Source organism: Equus caballus, chromosome X (genome assembly GCF_041296265.1).
Source record: "Equus caballus isolate H_3958 breed thoroughbred chromosome X, TB-T2T, whole genome shotgun sequence".
Taxonomy (NCBI): domain Eukaryota; kingdom Metazoa; phylum Chordata; class Mammalia; order Perissodactyla; family Equidae; genus Equus; species Equus caballus.
This window is the reverse complement of record NC_091715.1, coordinates 13,410,711-13,429,885: the sequence shown is the minus strand read 5'-3', so window position 1 is coordinate 13,429,885 and position 19,175 is coordinate 13,410,711. Positions and strand designations below refer to the sequence as shown.

The window sequence follows — 19,175 nt, the reverse complement described above, 5'->3', positions numbered from 1 at the left end:
GAAATGCAAGAATAACTAGAGAAAGAATAGTGGGCTGATGGAGGCCTTGGGGTCTACAACTGGAATATCTGTCTCTTCGAGGATTAATGACAGTAGTTCTTTATTATGCCCAATATCACTAGAAAGAGTCACTCATTGCAAAAAAATAATATTTGAGTATCTAAAATCCACCAGGCAATATTATAGCAGAGATGAAAGACCTAGTCCCTACTTTGAAGGAGCCCACAGAATGACCAACTAGAAAGACACTGTATTATACATGGTTTTCAGAGGAACTTACACGTACTCCCGAGATACAATATGTTGTGCATGGCGGTTCAGGAAGCAAAAGGATAGTTGTGACGGGATCTTCTTGGACCACTCGTTTTATTCAATAATTGTTTTGGGGAAGATTATTTTATGTTAAATAGAGAATAGTGCTAATTCTATAGGAATGTTTAGGATCATGCATATGATTACAAAGAAATCTTAAGATCTTACAGAAGGCTGTTTTGCGCCATACCCAACTCTACCCATCTCCATCTCCACCCTATGGCTCAGTTCCCCTTAGGGGTACTAGTTCATCCTCTGCCCTTGGAAGCACCACTAAAATACAGACACGCATAGCATGTGGGCTATGGAAATGGAGATGTCTAAATCACCGGGATGATTTCAGGAAAAGCTTCCCAAGGAAGGCAATGTTTACGCCAAGGCTTCCAAACTGACTAGGAGTTGGCTGGGTGAAACCGGTCACAAAAGCATTCTAGCGAGGGAAAAGTGTACACAGGCCTGGAGATGTGTGAGAGAGCATGGTATGATGAGAAAATGCAAGCCATTTTGCATGACTGAAACACTGAGCTGGTGTAGGGAATTTCAGGGACACACGCATTATCATCCCAAAGTACAAGAAAGGAGGTGGCTGGAAAAGGATGTTGAATCCAAGAAATCTCTGTTCCAGCCAACAGGTGGTGCTGTTGGCTCAGGACAGTTTGGTGGCTATCCAGAGCAATGGCCTTGGGAAATGTGGGAAAGCAGATGATGGTATGAAGATGGCTAAGCATGGAAGGCAGACATTTAAAAATAGGTTTTTGTGGGCCGGCCCCGTGGCCGAGTGGTTAAGTTTGCATGCTCCGCTTTGGCAGCCTGGGGTTTCGCCAGTTCAGATCCTGGGCTCGGACATGGCACTGCTCATCAGGCCATGCTGAGGCAGCGTCCCACATGCCACAACTAGAAGGACCCATAACTAGAATATACAACTATGTACCAGGGGGCTTTGGGGAGAAAAAGGAAAAATAGAATCTTTAAAAAAAAATAGGTTTTTGTAACTACAGGAAGAGCTATAATCATTTCTGCTACTTGTTACATTGCTCAGAAACTTTGACCTAAATAAAGTATAATCCCTGCAAGCGCCTTCACTAGGATGCTTAAGTTAAGAAATTAGAGCACAATCTCCCCTCATCACCACTGAAAAACACCATCTCTTCATGCTGAACTGCCAACACATCCAAGCAACGCTATGGGAAATTCTGCATCGTAACTTCTTGACCTGCCACAACCTCCAGCACTTGTTAATCCATCACCTTTTATGATCTCAGAAGACATTTACAACCTTATCCTAGGAAATGAATATTTGAACAATACGTCATCGATAAACAATCTGGGTAATAAATATATCAGTTACAGGCAGTCAAGTTAATTAGCAAAAAGTTCTAGAGTCATTATAGGAACTGAAAGAGAAAGTAAAAGGCCTTACCCACCCCCTCCGTTTTCTCAAGACATAGCACAGTATTGGTCTGTCCCTTGTCTGACACCTCTTCTCAGCTCAGAAACAGTCTCATATTTTGGTGGGGGCCGTCTCTGCTGAGAGGTATTTACTCTTTCACATAAAAACTAAGTTTTCTTAAGCAGAGATTATAGCATGGGCCAAATCACATCTTCTAACTCTTAACCTGTATGATAACCTTAAACCCCACCCTCACATTTACTTTGGGGGTCATTATTTTCAAAACCCTGCAGGCAGTATAACCTGGTTGTAAAAAGCATGGGTTTTGGAGTCAGACAGACCTGGGTCCAAGTCCTGGCTCTGTAACATCCAAGCTATAATCTTGGGCAAGTTATGTAAATACTCTAAACCTCATTTTCCTCATCTGTGGAACAAGCATAATAATTGTGCCTGCATCAGAGGGTTGTGATGAGAATCAACTATGACAGAGCAATTAGCATAGTCCTGGTGAAGCACATAATAAGGGGTCATTAAATGACATTTAATATTAACATCCTGGTTTTCCCCAATCCCCCAAAATCTTCTCAGCCCCCAATATCAATGGACAAGCCCCCCCTTAAACACATTATATCGATCATTTATGATGTAAAATTACTTAGCCTTCTATCTTAACTACCAAACTTTAGAAGAAATAAGTTTCATTGCTTCTTTCTAGAAATACCTTTCCTTTATGACCTGAATGAAACCACAGATTAGAAGAAAAACATACCCTGAGTGAATTTTTTTTCTTTTTTCTTTTTTTTTTTGAGGAAGATTGGCCCTGAGCTAACATCCGTGCCCATCTTCTTCTACTTTATATGTGGGATGCCTGCCACAGCATGGGTTGGTAAGCGGTGCATAGGTCTGCACCCAGGATCCAAACCGGTGAACCCCGGGCTGCTGAAGTGGAACGTGCAAACTTAACCACTGCACCACTGGGCTGGCCCTGAGTGGCTATTTTTTGAAGTTGCTAAAATAAGCTGTTGAAAACAAAAGGCCAAGAGAAATGCTAGCATAAGCTATTGGTTTTATATTTACACCTTCACTCAAATATCCATCCACTATTGAAGTTATAAACCAGTGTATAAGATGTTATATTAGGAAATGGAGTCAAATTAAAAACATCTTTTGATCTTGGTTGAATTTGCTTTCATTTTGCCAGAGATGAACTGACATTAACCAAAGTATGCCATGATATGAAAGATGAGAGTCAGCCTCAGAAAAAATGGGGTAAGATTAGAGGGAAAAGAGTTTTAATTACCTGTAACTGATAGCATCATTTCCCTGTGAAAGACCCTGAAGGTTTTGCTCACATGCTTCCAACACTGTCTCCTAATAATAATAGTAATAACAACAACAACAAACATTTATTCAGTCCTTATCATGTGCCAAGCAGTTTGCTACATGCTTTATTTTCAGTACATCATTCAATCTTCACAAGCCTATGAGATTTTGCAGAAGAAAGTAAAGCCTAGAGAGGTATAACCCCAGAATGTTTCTCCTGGATAAAGAATTCCTACCAATCCATCAAAGCCTAGCTCAAATCTCGGTTCCCTTAGGAAGCTTCCTTCCTTTTCTCTCTTCACCTCTTCCATCCCCCATTCACTTTTTCTTTGATCATCTCTGAGGCCTGTTTTTTTTTAATAGATACACTAACATATGTAATCACACACCAGTTTGGTTTGGCTGTTCTTTCACTGATGGGTTGGGTCTCTGGATGTGGCTGCAATACTTTAAAGGTAGGGTGAGTCCTCAGTTTTGCCCCAAATGTAAGGTAGGATGTAGGGAGATTCTGTACCTACAGAATCTGATCCAGGCCTAGATGTCTATTAAAGTGCAATGAATTGGATTTTTGCCATTTACCAAGTTTCAGATTTCATAGTTATTTTCTGCTTGATACTTTGGACCAAGGGCAGAGAAATGTTACTGTCCTACAGAGAGCTCCAGCCACAAGAATGTTGTGGAACAGGAAAGGAAGTCATTTTTTTATCTTTGAACTCAAAAGCTTCCCTTCTTATATGAATCAAGGGTGTATCTTATCTCCCAGTTATTTATTTTGAGTCCATCAGTGGCCGGGCCTGCCACCCTCCTATAAAAGGAAAGTAGACAAAGAGAAGCAGAATGCGATTTGGCGACAAAGAACATTTTTCCCCAGCAGAAAATGGAGTGACTTTTAGCTTATCTGCTGTCACCTTGTTAATGTGATCATTGTTCTTCAGAATAAAATCTCCTCTTCTTACCCATGATGTCTTTTGTGTAAAAAAAATAAAGAAATGAAGTAAGTAAATGCCTAGAGGAGAGGGGCAGAAGGGGAAAAATAAAAACCTAATCAAGAGAATGTACAAATCAACTTCTTCCCAAGGAAAAGCACTCAATACACAATTATCTTAATTCTCCCAGGCAGCCATTTTGCTTGCTTTCCAAGGTAGGTGTGGAAAGTACTAGAAACCCGTGGCCCCTGTCATCACGCCTGGCTTTCAGAGCAGGAGCTACAGGCCTGTATTAGTTGGGATGCGTAATTTATCTTCCGTTTAAGCCAAGGGCTCTGTGGTTGTTGATGTGTGCCCCTGGCCTGTTCTCAAGCACATCCTTATTTCAAAATTAATCATCCAGCTCTAACTTGCTGGTGAAGGTTTCCAGGGATAAAAACTGAGATGGAAGAGGAATCCTAGTTGTTAATGGCCAAATGCCATCCATGGCAAGCATAACACAAAGACAAGGTGGTGAGAGAAGAGTGATTTACTCTATCTTAAAGAATAAATCAAAACTTCCTCTGTGCTCCGTTGTAGGGTGGGGGCAAGAAAGGAGCAAAGATAACATTCCTGGGAGGCCTCAGTTCTTCAAAGCTGAGGAAACATTTGCCTCTTTCCCCTTGTTAGAGTTAGACATTTGGCCTCTGAATGCTGAAGAACCACTCCTGTGTTTCAGTTGTGAGAAGATATGGCTGAGATTAATTGCTTTCTCCATCTCCTTTCTGCCATTTTGGGAGCTAGTGGTTGTCACCACACTCAAGGTCAAAGAGTTATAGCCACATGCAAGGCATCCCTCCGGAGGGTGGAGTTTCTCAGTATTCCTGCTGACCCAAAAAGGGGCACGCAGGAGGGAGGGAGCCGTGCCACCCAACAGAGTGTTCAGAAGCACAGATGGGCTTCAGAGGAGACTAGAAGATGCTGCCTTGAACACAGACAGGTAACTTCCACCTCAGTGTACATACAGCAGGGCTATGCAGGAGAGAGAGAGTATGGACAGCAGATTACAGTTGCTTATAGCTTCCTGCAGCCTTATCCCTTCCTAATCTTACCATCTCTTCCACCTCCCAACTCCTCCCCCCAGACTTAGAGAAGGCAAGAATCAACCCAAAGCAAATAGGCTTTAATTTTCTGCAAAATATTTGCTCTATAAAAGATGTTTCCCTTGGTTTTAGAGACCAGGTACTTTTTTTTTTTTTTTAGTTTTGAAGGTCATCAGGCTGAGCTCATTCTGTCGTCTTCTAAGTAATGAAACAAAATAAGACAAAACCAAAAACAAACACACAAACAAAAATCCACCCAAAAACTCGATACACCTTAACCTATTTACCCTAAAAGAATCAGTTCAAAAGTCCCCTCCTCCATTGACCTCCCTTGGTTTCCCATGCCACCCTACAAGAGAGAGTTGGTCCCTCCCTCCTGTGGATGGGCCCTAGGGTACTATTCCCAGCCTTTCGGGGGCTCATGGTGCTCCTGACTTGGAAGTCCTCAGGGGCAGAACTGTGTCTTAGCCATGTGTGATGCCCAGAGCCAAGCCCAGTGCCTAGCAAAGAGATGCTGCTCCATAAAGTTTAGCTCCCCAAATGCTAGCTTCCTTTGTGGCCCTGGCCATGATGAGCAGTCAAGGCCCTACAGAGTGGGAAGTGACCCAGTTGGGTAGCTGGGAAAGAGGCCAGGTCTAGGACAGAGCAGCTCAAATATTCTATCGAGGAACATTCCACAAGAGACAGAGACTAAGAAACTTCAGAGGAATTTCCCAATGGTGAGTTTTTATGTTGTGCTGAGTTTTTTCCTGGCTCACCTCGGCATGCTCAACCCAGTGTAACATTTGGCTTCATGCCCTCCTCTAGGTACACTGTTGGTATTTTCATGTCCCATCTGCCAGTGCCTCTGGAGGACATTAGGATAAGTGGGTTGATCCAGAAAGGACATCCACTGTCCTGGCCCTCTACCTAAGACATGAAAATGGAGAGCAGCTTCCCAGCCACAAAGCTTTTGCCTGTGCCAAAGGCGTATTATTTTAAATATGATTATTATCCATAGCTACTATAGATTGAACAGGTACTAGGCGCACTATGCTAAGTCCTTTGCTTGCATTCTTTCATTTCATTCTCATTTAAAGAATACACAAGGCAGATATTATCATCTCCATTTTAGAAATAAGAAGTTACAATCTTGTAACTTGCCCAAAGTCACACAACTGATAAATGGCAGAGTAAGGATTCAAACCCAGATCTGGCAGACACCAAAGCCCATTTTCCCCACACCATGGTGCCTCTCCAAAACTTAACCATCTAGAGGATGAAACCCATAACAATAAGCCCACCTAGTAAAAGCAATTGAAATTACCAAAGCTGTACTCTGAGGTAAATTTATAGCTCTCAATTCTCATATTTATTTTTTAAACTAAGCATTCAATTTAAGAAATAGAAAAAAAAGTTTAAAATCTCAAGTAAATGAATATAAAATAAGATCAATTAATTACAAATGGAAAACAGGGGGCCAGCCCAGTGGCACAGCGGTTAAGTCCGCACATTCCACTTCTTGGTGGCCCGGGGTTCGCCAGGTCAGATCCCAGGTGTGGACATGGAACTGCTTGGGAAGCACCGTGCTGTGGCAGGCATCCCACATATAAAAAAAAGTAGAGGAAGATGGGCACGGATGTTAGCTCAGGATCAGTCTTCCTCAGCAAAAAAGAGGAGGATTGGCAGTGGTTAGCTCAGGGCTAATCTTCCTCAAAAAAAAAAGGAAAACATCAATAAAATGGACAAAACAGACTTTGCCATAAGATGGTGGCAGCCTACACCTTGCTCCCTCTGTGGAGTTCCCAGGAATGACCTGAGCTGACATTCATACTGATACGAAAGCTTTGCTTCTGAGAAATATAAATGCCCAGAGATCTGGGCATAAGTAATGACAGAAGCTGTTGGGCCCCTGGTTGGTGTAAGGGTCTGGGCCCTGAGAACTTGCCTGATCTGCTTAAGTGGTTGTCACACCTGCCCAAGACACCCTTGCAGGCTGGATGCAACAGGAGCCTGCAGCTTGAGTCCCATGCCCCACTTTTCCTGAAGACCACACTATCCCTTTTAAGTCTACCCAGATATAGTCTATCAGCTGCAAGATCTAACATTGTCAGCATGTGGCTGTGCCTGCCTCCAGATTGGGGAGATTCGGCAGGAGCTGAGGAGGAAAGAAAGCACAGAGTTTTATTTTTCCCTGAATTATTCCTATGCTTATAAGGCAATCTTATGAAACAATTGTTCCATGGCTTTAAATCTAGTAAATAAACTCCCTTTGAGACTCCGGTTTGAAAGATGGTGAAGATCAGAGTAACTACATTGTTTATGTAATAAACACACACCCAAAACTGTAACATTTTTATAATGAAACCTGGTGTAATAAAATTTGTGTTGAGGCAAAAAGCAGTCATTTTTCCCCCAGCTTTTATTGTGCTGAATGCAATATCTGCCAAGCCCTACTTGGAGGCATCTTTGATTAAGTGCTTGGTCTCCCCACTTGGGAGCTGTCCAGAGTTGGCGGGGGTGCCATGACCTTGCTGACACTAATGCCAGAAGATGCCAAACTCATAAAGTACCAGCAGCTCCGAGAAGTTTGAGCCCTCTGCCATGCAGCCCTGCAAACTTCCCCATCCCTCCCTGGCCAGCCAGCCACCCCCAGGCTTGGATCTCCAACTCTCCAAGGTAAACTGGGTCAAGCTGTTCTAAAGGCCTTCTCCCCATTGTTCTCCTTGAGCTTAGGCTGGAAACTTCTGGCAGGCACCCGTAAGGGCCTTTTTTTGGTACTCTCTTCCATTACTTAGTCCTTCAGGCCTGATGAATACTACCTGGCAGTTGGACACTCTTCCCTGAATCCACTGATCCTTATGAAAATATGTGAACTTAGGTCCTTAATTGTCTCACTCAGTTCCCTGAGAGAAATTGGGGGTTAGAGTGGGAGTGGAGTCCTTACTTCTTACCTAAGTCAGTGATTCTTAACCCTGGCTACACATTGGAATCTACCCAGGGAGCTTTTAAAATAATGCACTGATGTCTGAGTCCATCCCCAGAGATTCTAATTTAATTGGTCTGAAGTGTGGCCTGCACATCAAATAATGGTTATTCATCATAAAAGCATATATGATATTAGGGATTTGGCTTTGAACAACTTCTCCACCCCCAAATTCAGAGACTGCAATACCCTGAAGAAACTAACAGAAGTTCAGTGGCACCCACCAGAAGCTTCCTGGTTCACAGGCATGTTCCCTTCCCCTCCTAAGGGATCTTACTTAACAAAGCAGGCACAAACCAGTGCCTTCCCATCACCACACCTGGAAAAGCAACTCAGAGGAGGGAGTGTTTGTTCTCAGATGGCAGGGCCGAACAACGCTTGAATCGAAGAGGGCTGCATACAACCGCATTGGTAATGGCTAGGCCAATGCATGGCCCTTGGAGCATGGCCACGCTATACATCAGTTTCCACAGAGACAGTGGAGGCAAATGCGCGATAAGGTGGTTTAGCTGAGGCAAGGAGAGCGGAGGCTTCAACAATCACACTGCCTACCCTCTGCTTGCTCAGCATGACTGGGGGAGAGGCGTAGAGTCTATAGGAGAAATATAAGAAAGGCACTGTCCCTGACATCAGGAGCCTGAGTTAAAACGGAAGGACTAACCCTAATGCAGGACGAATATTGCAAATAGTTCAACACTTTTCAAACAGGGCTCAGTCGTGTGGCTAACTTTCCCTGATAAAGAAATATTGTGAAGGAGGGTTTAGAGGACTAAAGAAGTCATGACAGGCCCCCTGAAATCTTAAATGGCCTTAAACAGAAACTAGAAATTGGAAACTTGGGTCTGGGGACTCCCAGTTCAGGGCTGTTTTGGGGCCATAGGGAGATACATAAATCTTTCTGTATAATCTCTGGATGAGGGTGGGATACTGAGGAATTCCAGGAAGACAGGAGGGGGCGGGGTGCCAAAGGAGAAGAAAGGGACAAGCAGGCCCAGTGCCAGCCAGTGCAGGATGCAGGCCTGAGCCTACAGTGGCCTCTCTCCAGTATCCCCAGACTAGAGCCCGAGACTCCTGCCCTGAAACCCCCACCTGGACTACCCTCTGGGCCCTCTTGGAAGACATGCAAATATCAGAGCAGAGGAGGAGGGAGAAAGGCTTGCCTTCTCTGTCTCAAGTGGTCCAGCACCTCAGAAGGAGCACAAAGTTGAAAACTTTTCCAGCCAAAATGGAAAAGTCAAAGTCCTCAAAGCTTAGAAGCCGCTGCCCACAAATATCAAGGTCAGCCCTGAGGGTCAGACACGGCCTCTCTTCCTCATGTCTGTTCCTGTGAAAGGGCTCACGTTCTTCAGAAAATATACTTCTCATTTGTCCCAGAATAGGAAGCGGCTGCAGTGCAAGCCCCTCTCCATTAGGCCTGGCCTCCCCCAACCCACCTCCTTCTTTGTCCTGCCGGGAAATGCTGCAACCCCCAAATACCTGCATTCTTGGGCATGCAGCAGGCGAGAGGCATGCTTGGATTCCAGCTCTGCTTCTTAAGGACGGGCCTTTTCTTTTATCCAAAGCCCTCTCGGAGTCCCAGAGAGCCGAAAGCTGATCTGCTTAAGTCGGCAGGCAGAGCAGGGGGGTGGGAGGGCGAGAGAGGGCAACCTTCGGCAAGGACGGTGGCAGATTTTCACACAACATCTGCGCTGCCTCCAGGACTCCCCCCTGGAGGGGGAGATGGTCTCACCCAAGTGCTGGGCCAGCTGCTAATCCCTCCAGGGTTCACTTGAATGGCAAATCAGGACTCCAGGGCAGCCTCTGACACACCCTGTCTCCAGAGGAGGGGCTTAGCACTTTCTTTTTCCAGCCCTGGAGGACTTTAGAATGCAGTGGTACTTTTTACAGCCTCACTGCTTCAAGTGCAATAGGCCAGGTGGTCAGTAGCATGGCATCACCTGGGAGCTTGTTAGAAATGCAGACTCTCAGGTCGCATCAGTTTGAGAAGCTCTGCCAAGTGCCACGTGGCTATGGAAACCCTTAGCACACTGCCAGAGACAGGAAGCTGGACAAATACTAAAACCTAGGGAGCCACAGCAGCCCAGCCCCTATGCCAACTGTCCAGTTGTGACAAGGAATACGTCCCATTCCATCACCCCACAGCTGCCCCACGTTGCCACCCATTCTTGTCACCAGGCTGGGGCTGGTTTACTTGGCTGTGAAATTTTAGGCTAGTGTGAGGGTAAGCTGTTCAACAGGTCTGCAAATATTTGCAAACACACTGAAAGGATGGGGGCGGGATACAATTAGAGTTGGCTCTTTGCAGGTTGCAAATCAATTTCTGATCCCCTCCCACCAGCAACCACACACCACCTGTATCAACATGTTAGACTCCTGCAATGCCAATAACAACAGTAATAGTACATGGCAAGGATCCTCAAGCCCCTTCATAAACATCAACCATCCTGGAGCCTGTTCAAGTCATCCTCTTGGCAAGAAAGGGAGATTGTAGGGACTTCCATAGCTTGAGCGTTAATAGCCTTTATGTCATCATGGCACACGCTTCACCTCCCACATGAACCCAACGATTGAATCCAAGTGCAAAAGCTGGAAGGATGGAGAGAAGGAAAGAAGAGAAACTAATGGAAAGTCAGAGAACAGATTTTGTTTTGCAGTCCCGAGAGAACACTGAAATAACTAATAGTGAGGTAGATGGACTTGCTTTCTCCTCAGATAGTTGCCAGGTTTCTGCTGACGGTGTCAGCTCTCTGCATTGGATGCATCTGTTCCTTAATCGTGTGGAGCAAGAGCCAGAATGGGTGACTTCATTTCTGAAGAGGAACGGAATGGTTCCGAGATTCTGGGAGGCATTAAGACAGCCCAAATCAACAGAACGTTTGGCTGGGACCTCAGAGAAGTGACCCACACAGAATCTTCAACCTTCCAGGCATCTGTTAGTGGGATCAGCGGATGGCACAGCCATTGCTTAAAATACTGCGAATTGCAGTGCTTCTGCCTGCATTTCCCTCTCATTAGCAGAGTGTCAGGGCCTTACTGGAGGGAAGAAACCAAAGGGCTAGAGAGAAGGTGGAGGGAAAGTCAACCAGGGATGAAGACAGAGGAGAGAGAAAGCAAAGAGGATGGCTCTGGGCTTCCTTGGGATCTGTGTGGGCTCTTAAAAGCAATCATGGTGGGCTTTTGAGTAGAAAACCAAGCTAAAACAGTATTTAAAAATCTTCAGATACCCATTCTTGCCTCAAACAACAATCACTCAGAAAAAGACTCTCACGAATGGAAGGAAATGATGCCATTGTTTTATTTTCTATGGGAAGTCATAATAGTTTTTAAAAGGTTAATCTCCTTCTCAGCCCTGTTTTTTCCCTTCCAGTGACCCCAAGCTGAAAAGGAAAAATATTTGCACTTGGTGTTTAAAAACCACAGTGAATTAGCTTTTGTTGTTCATGGCAAAGCCACTATTTAGCTGCCCAGAATCAAACCAGATGTCAGGGAAGAAAGAAGGTCTCGCATCCTGTGAACTTGCCTTTCACCTTTGCAGAAGGGCCAAGGGGAAGGCTGTGCTGAGAAGACAAAATGGAGAGAGTTCGGTGGTCAGAAAACCTGACACGCAGTTTTGATGCAACCACGGGTTAGATCTTTGTGGGATGCTGTCTCTGGGACTAGAATGCAACAGCTCTGGACCCCAGATGCACAATGCCTCTTGACTTCCAGAAGTTTCTTCTGTGGATACTAGGCCAGCAACACTATTCTCATAGAGGGCAGAGACTAAGGCGAAGAATAGAGAAGTATGGAGAAGAGAATTAGGAGACAGTAAAAACACAAAAAAGAGGTCAGCGGGACTTACTGGCACACTCAGTCTATCAGAGAAGGTGAAAACAAGAAACCCTAAAAGGAAAAGAATATATTTTCTTTCTGCAGCCTTCCAGGAGAGTATGAGGAGTAGATTATTATTCAGTCTTGTTTTTCTTTAGCACACCACCCACCACAGCTCACAGCTTAAATTAGGCAAAAAAAAGTTCCTGTGGGGCTTAGTCTCTTTCTCACTGTTTCCTAAATCTAGCAGCGAAAGAAAGCAGGAAGTCCTCTCTACGCTGAGACCCTTTTTATCCACTCACCAAACATTTACTAAGCCCCCACTTTGGTTAGATGTTTGGGTGATACCAGAATGCCTTGGGTACTATTCCTGCCCATGAGAAATTTATAGCCTATTGGAGAAGATAGACAAGTTCATAACAACAACAACAACAACAATGTAATAATAATGATAGGTACCAATTTTCAAAATTTAATGATGCGCCAGTGACTGCACTTGCCATATAGTATCTGATTTAGTCCTTATAATAACCCTGTGCAGTAAGTTTTATTATTCCCATTTTACAGATGAGGAAATTGAGGCTCAGAAAGCTTAAGGAACATGACCAAGATCACATACCTATTAAGCTAGCAGGAGTCTTTGTTTTTATCACTGATGAAGCCCAAGTGCCTAGAACAGTGCCTGGCACATCATAGGTGCTCAATAAACATTTGCTGGATGAAGAAAGCAGCTGGGCTGCAGGGAAGGGCTTTCTGGGACATCAGAGCTGAGCTTTGAAGCATGGCTGGGATTTACGCAAAGAAGAGGGTAAAAGGCACACCAGGAAGAAAACAGGAAATGAACAAATGCATCTCTAAGGAAACATAACTGTTGTACAACATAGCAAAAATGGGCAGGAGGGAATAGTAATCAAGAGAGGGAAGCTCAGGTCAGAGAGACCTGGGTCCTACCGTGGCTCTGCCACCTGTAGGTTGTGTGAACATGGCTAAGTCACTCAGTCTCTCAGTGCCTCGTTTTTCTTATCTGCAAAATGGTGATAAGAATATTACCTACTATGGTTGTTAATTTCCAACCAAACCTTCCATGTTTGCCTTCTCCTTCAAATTGACAAAATCTCAATTTTTTAAACAGGGTCCATTGCCATACAACCAAGAGGCTACCTGTTCAGGCCCCCCTTGTAGCTAGGGGCTGCTATCTGGCCAATGGGATAAAAGCAATTGTGGTGGATTTCTAGAAAGTCTCTTTAGGGGACAAGCATCATGCTCCTTCTTTTATCCTCCTGCTTGGGCCAATGATGTGATGAGTAGAGCTCCAGTAGTTATCTTGGACCACGAAGATGTGGGCCACAATCTAATAATGGTGGAATCTGGAGCTGGAAGGAAGCTTGGTCCCTCATTACTGCTGAGTCTCCATACCAACCCTGGACTACTTTTACATAAGAAAGAAAGAAAATGTCATCTTTTGGAAGCCTTTGCTAATCCCCAACGGATATATTTACCTCAAAGAGTTGTTGGGAGGATTCAATAAGATAATGCAGACCAAGTAATTAGCGCCGATCCTTAAACATAGTAAGCACTCAAAAAATCTGAGCAATCATGTTTTGTTGCTATTCTTATCACTGTTATCATCATTATCATTACAAAATCTAGAATACTCCCTTATTCTGCATTACGCTGAACCATCTTCATTCAGTTATTTAATCAATTTGCTTTAAATTTCTTAGGATCACGTCTTTCATGAGAACCTATTCATAAGTCTTCCTATCACAGGGTCCCTGATAATAGAGCAAAATATTTCTCTTCGAATTTCATCACCAAAACATCCACACAACCAATAATATTGAAAATCGCGGCCTGTTAGTAAAAGGGGGGTTAAGTAGGTTAACACTTCTGAGCATGGAGACTGGGAAGCATTAATTAAATCCTAAGTTTGGTCAAATATCCCTTTTTTGGAAAGCTCCATGGCAATTCAGTGCCTCAAAAGAGTCTCCCTTTTCCCAACCAGACAGACCTTTACATTTCAGGACACAGACAAAAACATGTAAAGATACAATTTACTTAAAAAGTTCGGAGAGTCAGCATGGTATGCTGGACTTCAAGAGATTTGCCAAGAACACTGGATGCTTTTATTTAAATCTCTGTTTCTTAGTGTCTTTGACAGATTGTGTGGTTTGTTCCTGAACTTGATCAATAAATGTTTCCTAAAAGACCTAAGAAAGGAAGGAAAGACAATGAATTAGAATGAGTGGTTCCCATTGGTCAAAGGATTGGCTGAGTTAAAATTCCCAAGGATCCACTAAGGAAAACTGCAGAATCTCAGGCCCCACCCTAGACCCACTGAATCAAAATCTCTGGATGTAGGGCCTGGGAATCTGTGTTTTTAGAGCTGCCTCTAGTGCTTTCACTAGAAGGGGCATGAAGGAAGCAGGATGCAGGAAGGGAAGGGAGTAAGCAAGGATGTGGCCTCAGCTGGAGATTTGCTTCAGCCTGATCCCGCAGGAAGCTCTGGAGTACAAATTGCACCACAGAGCTGGTCTCACCTTGAGGCAAGAGGGTTGGAAACAGCAATTCTCTGGGGAGGGGGCAGCTGTAGCCTTTAGCAGCCCACACTCACAGTAGCTGGAGGAGGAGTGCACCAGCTGGTAAAGGAGATATAGGCAGGGCATCAACTGCATCCACTACCAACTCTGACCTGCTAGGCTGTAGTGGAGCTGGCCTCAGTATTTTTGTGGTTTTGCTCTCCACTGAAGCCCTAATGTCTATACTCCCTTTGCTGACCTGGCCTGAGTTTACCTTTTACAGAAGGGTCTTGGAGAATCATTTAACCTGTGGGAAGGCTTTCAGAATCTGATATGGTCCTTTCAGTGACCAGGGCCACTGAGCTGGCACACCAGATTATCAACATATCTGCTGGGGTTAACATTAGCACGCTAAGTTGTGCCAGGAGTTGGCCCAAAGTCAATGTCCCAGAACCCTTCTCATGAATTCCAGCCATATTCATTCATATGCTCCATAACAAGTGACTCAGGGAACCCGGCTGTCTGGCGGTCCTTACCCTCGCTCTTCTCCCTTGACAAATCAAGATGCAGGCCACTGAACTTCCTTTGGCTTATTCTCAATGACTCCTAAATAGGTCAAATCACTTTGGAGACTGGCCAAAAGCTAATTTCGTATTCACTGCTGACCTGTTTTATTCCTCTGGCATTTCAGGAAAAAGTTGGGTGAACGCCTTTTCTCCTTGTTGAAGTTCCCATCCCCTAGAGCGAAATCTGCAACCCAGGCCACTGAGATTTATTCAGAGATACTGCTCCTTGTCAGTGGATTGCTACCCAAGCTTGCTTGCTGCCCATCTGCTGGATTCCTGTACATATGTGAACATGTGTGGAAAGATTAAAGGCCCAGCAGGCCCTGGCTGGAGCTGCCTTGCCCCACAGCTGTCCCACCCCCAGCAGGCTTAATGCCAGGGTCTTTTGAAGCAGTCCTTACCACATGGTCAAGAAATGGGGAGCATCAATGATAAAGCATACTCCAGTTCTCCATGTCAGTTGCTTTTCATCATGAGATCAGCCAAGTAGAGTTTATGTAGCACTCCATCCTCCTATAAAGCCCCACAGCTACTCACTCTCTGCTCTCATCAAGGAAGTGCCACCATTTTGATTTCTTATATTGGAGCAGAGACTCAGGAAAGGAAGTAAAGAAGGGAGCAAGGAGTGAGGAGTGCTGAAAAAAGGGAACAATATGTTTTCCTTTTGTGGTTCATTCAAATCTGAAAGGAAGCTCAATACTTCCAACCAGTCAAAGCATGGAGCTAGAAAAATTAAAAATCCAGGCCTGGCTCAACTTTTTCCAGAAGCTGCTCTGTGGCAATGCCTTTATTTAATTGTAAGATGTCAATCCCCCTCTCCGCCTCACCCCAGATTTCACCATTTGTTCTGTTTTGAGACATTTAGTTGTTGTTTTTCCTTTTTCTTCATACACTGAGAAATATCTGCAGATGCGTCTGCGTGGCAATCTGGCCCTACCATAAGAACAGAAGTTGTGATTCTTAATAAGATTCTCCTCACTCTTCCCACTAAATCTGAAGCCACCATGTAATGGAAGTTTCCTCATGGTAATAATATAATAAATAATGATAAAATTAATTTTATATTCATTCAGCAGGTCTTTATTAAGCACCTACTATATGTCAGGCATTGTTTTAAATGCTTTGTATGTACCTTTTCAATTAATTCTCACAACAATTCTATAAGGTAGATACTAGTGTTACTTCCATTTTATGGATCAGAAAACTGAGGTGAAGAGAAGATAAATAACTTGCCCAGGGCATTGGAAATGCTAACTGGTATAGCCTGGGCTCCTAACCACTGTGCTGAGTTACCCCAGTGATAGAGGTTAGGGAACTCATTATCCTGCCTCAGAAAGCACAGACTCACCATCTTCCATTACTCACATCCCAATCACAAGTCAACAGTGAGTCAAGATGAGGATTGAAATCCCAGCTACCCACAGGAAACACCTGTCACTTGCTTTGCTGAGTGTTTCAGGAGGAACCTTCATGTGCAGATGGAGATGCATGTGTGTGTGTGAGTGTAAGTCCACGGGTGTGTGCATGCATGTGCATGCATGGATGGCTACATATACCCTCTTATGCAATGCTCTCCCTTGATCCTGGATAAGAGGTTCCTATTCATAGTAAAATTGAAAACAAGACCTTAACCTTTCCACCCTAGGTGGCTCCCCACAGCTATTTCTACAAACTGGGATGGGAAAGGCACTAACATACCCGTCTAGCAAGGCTGAGAACCCTCACCCTAGGCCTGAACTGCCCCTCAGTACCAGAACTTTCCACTTGGCAAGGGCTCCGGTTTTGGCAAGAACAATTGCCACTTACCTGAATCATCACAGGGAGTCCAAAGATGAATTCATACAAATGCAGATGTTTTGGAAGAAGGAGCCAGAATCTGTTGAGCCAGAAGTAGGGCCCCCAAGTTCCCATTTGGGGGCTTTTCGCCCTCCAGGCTGGCACTCCCTCTTCCCCTCTCCAACTCCCTCGCCTTCCTGATATAAAAGGAACCACACCTTACTTTGACCCTTCCTAGCACCAAAGTGAAAACACCTGATAATGGTTTAAGTGTCAGCCTTTCCTACCGTATTTGCATTTTAATAGCAATTACAGGTCTAATGCTAAAGGGATAAACCTAGAATGATGGAACTAGAGGGATCAGTCAGCAGGTGGAAGAGAATTTGGGCATGGAAGGGGAGAAGAAACTATTGGGTTTTCTATAGTTCTAGAACTAGCTAACACTTCACTTAAGATTTCTTGAGGATTCTAGTAAAGTAAAACTACATTTTACCCAGAAAGAGGAAAGATCATTAAAATGGTCTTAAGAGCAAGACCATTCAAGGACAGAGAGACAACATTAGGTATTCTTTAAGGTTCCTAATATTTCTAACACTCTGATTTAACCTTTATATCCCCATCTTTTGATGACTCTGTCTCCTTTAGGGTGAGTGCTGAAGAAAAGGCTTGGCTTCCCCAAATTCGAAAGTATTCAAGATGGTGGCACAATTACTGTCTTAGTTACGTAATTCCTGACTCTAAGAGTTCAGTGTATTAATTGAAAGGCATTTTGTGCTAGCCAGCATTGTGTGGTCATGGCTTCTCTGACACTCTGCACTTTGGACCTGGAGACAGAAAAGTTAGGGTATCCAATTCAATAAGGAGCCCAGGAAAACCTCAGTCTTTGCATGTCATTTAGCATGAAATCATTTCCACCAGAATGGTGCTAGCCTTCACTGAGGTTCTGATGGATGTGAATTAAGTTTATTTAGTTTGGCTACCTCAGATAAGCAAATTCCAGAAGCTTTCCAGTTCCTTTTAGATTTATTTGAAATGACATTATGCACTCAGATGCAGGATTCTTGAATGAGTCCAACATTAGGAGAATGGATATGATAGAATGATAGGACTGGCGAAAAGCTTAAACCGTCAACTTGAGGGAGGGAGAACATTTGAAGGAGATAAAACCCATTTTCTCATTTGCCCACTCAATGACAAGAATCAAACACTTGATCAGCTACAAAACTTGCAGTAATGGGACCAAATGGTTAGATTTGGAATTGTAGTCTTTTTTTATTTGGGGAATTCAAGTAAGAGATCCTTCAATGTGTAAAAATGGGGTAGCTTTCATTCTCCTGAATTCGAAATGGTTTGAAGATGATGCAATTCACAAACAGAACAAAGTTTTTAATGCTGTACAGACTTTGTCTGGCCCTCTCCTTTGAAACTTGCTAAATTACTTTTGCTGCCTTTGAGTTATAAGATGCTAACCTCAGTGCTATATCTTTACCCTGAGTGTTTTTGGCCTGGAGTTTCATTCTGTTGCTGCCCTTTACCTTTTGGAAAGCATATCAATGAACAAAGACTGGAAGGCAAAAGGCAAGAAAACCTGCCTTATCTTTCTGACACTGACGAGGAGTTCACTAAGAATTTAGCAAACTTTCCAGTGTTTGGTCCCAATAAGCACAGTAGCCTGGTCTAAGTCCTTCATGGTGTCATCCCATTTAAGTTCCTGCCATGTCCAATCAGAGAGAGGTCCATTCCAGGGCTGGCTGGGAGCAGCAGTATATTTAATAGCTGTATCAGTAACAATGTGAGATTATTCTATGCACCTGAAAACACTAAATGATAAAGTCCTGGAAGCTGAGCCAAAAGGGTACCTGCCATTTCTGACTGGCTGCAGAGTGATTCTCCCACTCCCAGCTCTCTGTCAAATGTCCTAACCAGCCTATGAAAAAACCCACTGCGGGGCCAGTTTTCTAGAAAAAGAATGAGGATGATTAACTTGCCCTAATCAGCTTTCAAAGCACTGAAGGACTCAGGGATAGGATGGATAAGGAAAGCAGAGGATAAAGTTTAGATTTGCTGGGTCCAACGCAGCAGCCACTAGCCATTTGTGGCTATTGAGCACTTGAAATGTGTGAATGAGGAACTGAATTTTTCATTTCATTTAACTTTAATTAATTTGAATACTGATGCTCCATTCAGTTATTGGAAGAACTTGAATAGGCGAATCTACTTTTTCTAATTTTGTGGAATTTTATGAATTCTAAATACAGATCAAGTACTTCTGATGAAAATTTAGCATCTGAATTGAGATGTGCTATAAATGAAAATACACACTGAATTTTGAAGACAACATGAAAAAAGAATGTAAAATAAGTCATTAATATCTTATATTGACTTTATATGATTTTACTTTCATATGATTATATTTTTGCTGATTTCATATGCCAAGATGATATTTTCTAAATATTGGGTTAAATAAAATGCATTATTAAAATTAATTTCACCTGCTGCTGTTTAA

The 19,175-nt window shown here is 43.6% G+C and overlaps 1 protein-coding gene across 4 annotated transcripts in view; it reads right to left on the bottom strand.

Moving 5' to 3' along the window:
• The window catches only part of NHS (NHS actin remodeling regulator), a 334,723-nt gene that overhangs the window by 86,505 nt on the left and 229,043 nt on the right, over positions 1–19,175 (bottom strand). For 2 of the 4 annotated variants that reach the window (XM_023634045.2, XM_070258238.1), the window contains exon 1: positions 9,475–9,628. The exons of the other annotated variants lie outside the window; for them this stretch is intronic. In XM_023634045.2, the coding sequence (XP_023489813.1) occupies positions 9,475–9,508 (34 nt within the window). In that variant the 5' untranslated portion in view covers positions 9,509–9,628. Of the gene's footprint in view, positions 1–9,474; positions 9,629–19,175 lie in introns of those variants that run through there. 4 annotated transcript variants of the gene reach the window in all.